We start from the raw sequence: 6,593 nt of genomic DNA on the forward strand, positions 1-6,593 counted from the left end.
AGTGTTTTTGTTACGTCACAACAATATCCGGTCTGTCACGGAGTCAGAGCTCGGAGCTTGTTCAGCCCATAGACTGTATAAACTAATACTGAATCCCTCCTCTGTTTTTCATTCCCTGCACACATGTGTGCTAACAAGGAGCTTAGGAGGGAGGCATGCTAGTTGTAGGCTGTCTTAATAAACACAGAGGTCGGTTTTACTCCCCACGTCTGCAGATTTGAAGATCTAGTGGATGATTTTTATTTACCATGGATAAGTGCTAGCGCTAGTTAGCATAGCCACATAGCTACATGTCGTAGCCATAGACTGTATAAAATATGGACGTAGTATCCGTGACGTCACCCATCTGTTCCTAAGAGCTGTTTTGAAGCAAATTGACGGCAGCAGCCATATTGGTAATGCGGAACTCAACTAGGCAGAGTGTGACGTAGTGTGAGTCTCTTAGCCAATGGCTGTGTGTTCCCGACCGGGAGTCACGTCAGTCATGTCCTTATTTGGGCAAAACTCATAATCTTAATATCTTCTTAACCGTCACGTTAGAAAAAAATTCACCCCCCGTACAGTGTGTGCCATTAGAGAGATTAGCGTTGTAGGGCCAAGCCGTTTTTTGAACCAGGCTGTAAACATGTTTATTAATGCTGCAAAGATCGTCTTTTTCCCATTCATATCTATGTGGTTTCCGGTGTTTCTGCAGCCAGCCTCAAGCGGATTTTCGATGTATTGCAGTTTATATCACTTCCGCATTGGCTTCATCGTTTGAGACCGGAGTTTGCCGCTTGGTCGTAGCTGTAGCTGTGTACCAAGACACACGTCTACATACTGACAAATAAAACAACAAGAAACACTAAATCTGTGACCAATCCTTCAGAAAGGTCCTGCTGCCTTTCTGGTAGAGGTCGGTTTTACTCCCCACGTCTGCAGATTTGAAGATCTAGTGGATGATTTTTATTTATCATGGATAAGTGCTAGCGCTAGTTAGCATAGCCACATAGCTACATGTTCGTAGCTGTGTACTAAGACACACGTCTACATACTGATAAATAAAACAACAAGAAACACTAAATCTGTGACCAATGGTTCAGAAAGGTCCTGCTGCAGGCGCCTCTCCGTCAGGATCAGATTCTGGATCAGATTCAGAGGGTTGAAGTAACGTGATCTCTGAGCAGCCGTGTATATTCAGCCAACATGTAAACATTAGATCAACGTGCCGGAGAGCCGAGGCCACATCCACTTCCTGAGGGGGCGTGGTCAGAGAGAAAACAGCCTGTTCTGATGAGGACTGAAGAAGAGGGTTTTTCAGGCAGACCAAAATCTGATTTCAAAGTGTTTTTTTGAGCATAAACTTTAAAGACATGTTTTGGGGACCTCTTAGACCAATATATATTGATGAAAAAAGCGTGATATGTCACCTTTAAGACAACAGTGGTAAACTATGAAGTAAATATATCTAGATAGACCAAATAGAACAAACTGGTTTGATTGAAAAGACTCTTTAACTTTAGACAACAAGTGACCAGCAAAGGGGGTACAATGCAATGTCCTCTCACTGTGAGGGGGGTGAATTTTTTTCTAACGGGGCAATTTCGAAGATATTGAGATTACTAGTCTTCCAATGAGAGACACAGCTGACTGCAGGAACACTGCAGCTGTTGGCTAAGAGGCTCAAAGCCCGCCTCTTTACGTCACAGTGGCTTGACAGAAGCAATATGGCTGCCGCCCACGATTGGCAGCTCTTCAGAAACAGATGGGTGACGTCACGGATACTACGTCCATATTTTATACAGTCTATGTTTTGAACTCAAAGAAAGAGTTCATCGTTGGTGTTTAATTTCATGTTACCCTTGACTTTGACTCGTTTACTGAGCTGTAAGGACGTTTTCTAAAGACAGAGTCCTGAGTAAATGCTACATCTATATTCATGCTAGTTTTCCATGACTACCAACCCTAGCTTTAAGAGAGGTGAGGGGAGCTTCTTAGTCGTGACATCATTATTTACCGTGCTGATTAGAGGTCTTTGATTTCAGACCTTGTTTCTGCTTTAAGTCTTCTAACAGTCCCCGCCATCTCTCCTCAGGTACACTGGAGAACTTGGAGGAGCTGTACCTCAACGACAACCCCAACCTGCACAGCCTCCCCTTTGAGCTGGCCCTCTGCAGCAAGCTGTCCATCATGAGCATTGAGAACTGTCCCCTCAGCCACCTGCCGCCGCAGATCGTCGCAGGAGGCCCCTCCTTCATCATCCAGTTTCTCAAGATGCAGGGACCGTACCGTGCCATGGTTTGAGCCCAGAGCAGCTCAATCCCAGTCCTACTTAACTCCAAAACCCTCCACTTTGCTCTGCACTCTGTCGCCTGCCCGCACCCCAGTATGTGTATCATACACTGTAAAGAAAACAGACCGCCACAATCAGTGTCGGGGGCAAACACAAAGAGGAAGAGGAAGAGGAGGAAGAGGATGAGGAGGAGGAGGAGGAGAAGAGGAAGAGGAGGAGGAGAAGAGGAGGAGGAGGAGGAGGAGGAGGAGGAGAAGAATACGTTTCTTTCACCATCTTTGGGCAGACACGAGGGGAATCGTTGGAGACTGGACTTCTGTATTTCTCCAGAGATTATCACAGTCATTCGGAGACCCCCGTCGAGCCCCGCTCATCTTTCATTCCGAATCATACAAGAGGAAAATATTTCCATCTCTTGCCAAAACTGAAGATATATAAAGTTCTATATATTGAGTAACAGTGAGCTAAAGTGGCGAGTCTTTTAAACATATAAGCCGTGCTCCCATTGCCAATGTATTTACAGTAATTAAAGCAACTATTATGTGAGCAAAGATACAATTGTATGCAAAAACAAACAAAAAGAGTCTTTGGAACTTCACATTTACTGCTGCTGCCGTCATTTTAACTTTGTCATCTTGTTATTATGATTTGTTTTGATATGCCCTTTTCTTTTTTCTACATCACCATCACTCGAGATAACTTGTGTTAACTGCTTCTTGACCACAGAGAACAAAAAGGTCTAATGATGACGTGTTTATAATTTCCTTTTTTTAAACTGTGCCTATGTTTAGAGTGAGCCAGTGGTTCACGACTAAACACTATTGTCCATGAGAATACAAAGATATAAATTATTTCAATGATTCTTTTTGTATTACTGCTGTTTCTACTTTTTTTTTTTTTAGTGTTTCTCTTTTTTTTTTTTGCTGTTGCATTAATCTGTAAGCGATATCAGTTGTAAAATACGGTGATTGGAGGTCTTTTTAACAAATAGCAGCAGTGGTTGTGGAACATAAAGATGGTGATGTTGTGCACAGATGAGAAATGCCAATCACACCCGCTTGAAGAGAAAAGGCGGGTTGGACTTTTGGGCGGATGGTTCGGTGGTGTGGTGACGCTCATCCCTCTTTCTTTGTGTGATAAAGGTATTAAAAAAGTCAAACAGACGTGGGTGATGGGCTAAACGGTAGAAGATGTTTTTATATATGTATACAAATCCTGGTTGTTGCCTTCAGTGCACATTTTAGTTCTGTTTACTTCTTTGATATTATCTTCAGTGTTGGGCTGCGTAGCTGTCATTCGATTGATTATTGACCAACATATCAAAACATCTGAAACGTTGTGTGTGTGTGTCTCTGGAGGAAGTGGTAAGTGTGTGAGAGCTCAGACGAACGGTTTGATCACCGCTATCATCTCCTTTCTTTAACACTTTCTGTGGTTGATTTCAGAATTCGACTCCTTCAAAGTAAATTTCCCACCATTAGGATTTTTAATTTAAGTTCTTTGTTTTGTCCCACACTGTCCCAGCAATGCTGCTGCTCTAATGCACTTTTTAAAAACACATTGGCATCCTCTAGAGAAAGAAAACAAACTACAGCCTCTCTTCGGTTCCTTTGATCGGGGGCATTGGGTCTCGTGGAGAAGTATTTGATCTGTTTGACGGTGTATCATGTAAACTTTAATCCACTTAATGTCAGGAGTTCAGACGCTCTGCAGTCTGAGAAAGAAACGCTCTCTTGAATTGTAAAAGATTTCTGTGTGGCCATGTTTAGAGTCCCTTATCCTGTTTTTTAAAACCGATTACTTAATTTTCTTTTTTTTTAAATGATGGAATGTGTATTTAGTTAGTATTATTTCAAGTGACTGTACATTAAAATCCCAACAAAAGGTAATCAACCAAACTTTTAAATTCTTTAAAATGTGTTGCATCCCAGCTCTTTACTCAATCATGATTCTGTTTTTGTACGAGAACACGTGGGTCTACTTTTTCGCAGCAGCTTTGCGTGATTCAGTGGGTTGTGGTTCGGTCCCCTGAGCGATGAGAGCGCCGCAGCTCGCCTCTTGGTGGAGCCCAGGTGGAGGTGAACGATGTAACGCTGCTGCTTATTTACCAGCAGAACCTGTTGCTGCTTTTCCGTGGACTGAAACATTTGCTGTACGAGACGAGACGGGGCGGGGGGAGCAGGGAGGAGCTGGACGCAGGACGCGATCCACTCCCGACACCGATACAGACGTCACTGAGAACCTGACACGGGACAAATCCACTGAGCTTTTCTGTTTGGTGTTAGGCTCACTGGTTTTCTCACAGATCAAATCGTTTGGACACAACGATGAGACGACACAACAAGGTGCATATTTGAGCTTAAAACGCAATTACAGTATAAGACTGTCAGAAAAAGACAAAAAACAAATTGTAAAAAGGGCTTTCTGTGTTCACGCTCAACAACACACCGGAGGCATTGCATTCCTGGGTTTTCTATAAAAGCTTTGGAAGTTTCTTTCTTTGTGTATTTACTTTTAGCTGTAAACAATTGTGTGACAAATGCCTTCAACGAGTACTCAAAGTGAGATGTGCATTAGGTGTGCAGCGAGAGTGCTGTGACCCATTTTTACATTCAGTCTCTGTTTTTACTTTTGTCATGTGCCATTCTGTGAGGGTGAGCGCCCGTGTGTGCAGACGCAGAGGACGATGGGAGAGTCTGAAGCAGGCTGCTCGACCGCTCGGAGAGCGTTTTTCACATCCAGGAATGTAGTTTCAAAGCGCTGTGAGGGAGACGGGGAGCACTGTTCAGCTCGGGGCGTGTCTGTGTTGATCAAAATGATGTTTTGGATACTGGTGCGTCCGGAATAATGGGAGTACACTTGGTGTTTATTTTTATATTTTCTGTGAATGAAGGCCACGGTGAGCGTTGCAGAATCAAACTCATTTTGCTCCTTTGCTTTTCTTCTCCCCGGATCATCCCTCTGTTTCCTCGCCTGGTGGTTTTGTACAGGAGCATGTTGAAGTCACACTTGACATGATGCGTCCGGGTCAGAATCAGGCGTTTCTACATAAAGGACTTTGATTTAGTGGCTATTTGGTGTATCTGCAAATGCTCCCTTTTTGTATATTGCAAAGGGTCTGGAAGCGTTGTGTGGCAATGCTTCTCCTACTCAATCTACATTGACAAGCAGCCTTAATGGTCTTTCTATGTGTTTGTTTGGCTATTCCTTGTGTCTATGGCCACTGACTGTACTTGATGACAAGCACCTGGTGGTTCTGATGTAAATTTGGGTCTGGTTTCTTTTTGTCTTCTTTTCCTCTGTACAGTAATCTGGCTTTATGTTAGACTCAGTATTACAAGATCTGTAATGTGATGAGAGTTTTACATAAAAAGATGGAGTGCAATGAAAGGTGATGCCATTATGCTACCAAGTGGATGTGCATTAGCTTGCATCTCACTTGTCTTCGGCATTAAAGGGGAATTCCGCCCAAACTTGACTTGCATTTTTATTCTGCAACAATGCTTTTCCATTCAGATTCGTCCTGCTTTTCTCTCTCAAATTAAGACGTTCACTTTCAAAGAGACTGTTGAAACCTAAAAATGCACACATCATGAATCTGAAATCCTCCTCTCTTAAAAAAGACACTTCCTCTCATCAGAGCGCAGGTTGGATCACGTTCCTCATCTAAAAAGCACATAACTACATAAACATCCGCTTTTTGTAATCAAACCAAGTCAATACTGGTGGAATGGCCCTTTAATGTGAAGCCTCCACCCGTCGCCCCTCTCTCTCCATCTCTCAACATTTTCTGGACAGCCTTACGAGCACCGACAGAATCATTACGGCCACTTGATTTGACGGATAATCACTCTTCTTCTCTCCTTTGTTTAACGCCGATAAAGGGATCTGGGTCCACGGACTGAGCATGTGCAGACATGACTACCTCTAAGTGAGTCTTCATTGCAAACCACAGTGACCAACATCCAGTCTGAGGTGTTTCTACCTGTGTACGAACAGAGACGCGTGGTGGAGCAGGAGCTCGGGTTTGGACCAGCAGTTCAGTTCTTTTTCTTTCACTAAGCATCCTTCTGTCATTTGATTTCTGTTCCACGCCTTTCTGAAGTATTACTTTGACGAGAAAGAGGAAGAATACTCTGACGTGTGTGCTTGTTATAAATGAAAACTTAATCAATGCCGCCCCATTGTAAGACAGCTCTCCTGAAACCAACTAGCTGCAGAGTGACACTTTGCAAACAAGTGAAGATGACCATGTTTGGTGATGTTCTGTATGTACATACATCTTTTTAACTGTAATAAACGATAAATATTTACAAATTTA

The 6,593-nt window shown here is 43.0% G+C and overlaps 1 protein-coding gene across 3 annotated transcripts in view; it reads left to right on the plus strand.

Moving 5' to 3' along the window:
• Nucleotides 1-6,593, plus strand: part of shoc2 (SHOC2 leucine rich repeat scaffold protein) — a 25,147-nt gene extending 18,554 nt beyond the window's left edge. For all 3 annotated transcript variants that reach the window (XM_034688536.1, XM_034688537.1, XM_034688538.1), the window contains one exon: nucleotides 2,075-6,593. In XM_034688536.1, the coding sequence (XP_034544427.1) occupies nucleotides 2,075-2,283 (209 nt within the window). In that variant the 3' untranslated portion in view covers nucleotides 2,284-6,593. The remainder of the gene's footprint in view (nucleotides 1-2,074) is intronic.

Source organism: Notolabrus celidotus, chromosome 7 (assembly GCF_009762535.1).
Source record: "Notolabrus celidotus isolate fNotCel1 chromosome 7, fNotCel1.pri, whole genome shotgun sequence".
NCBI classification, from domain to species: domain Eukaryota; kingdom Metazoa; phylum Chordata; class Actinopteri; order Labriformes; family Labridae; genus Notolabrus; species Notolabrus celidotus.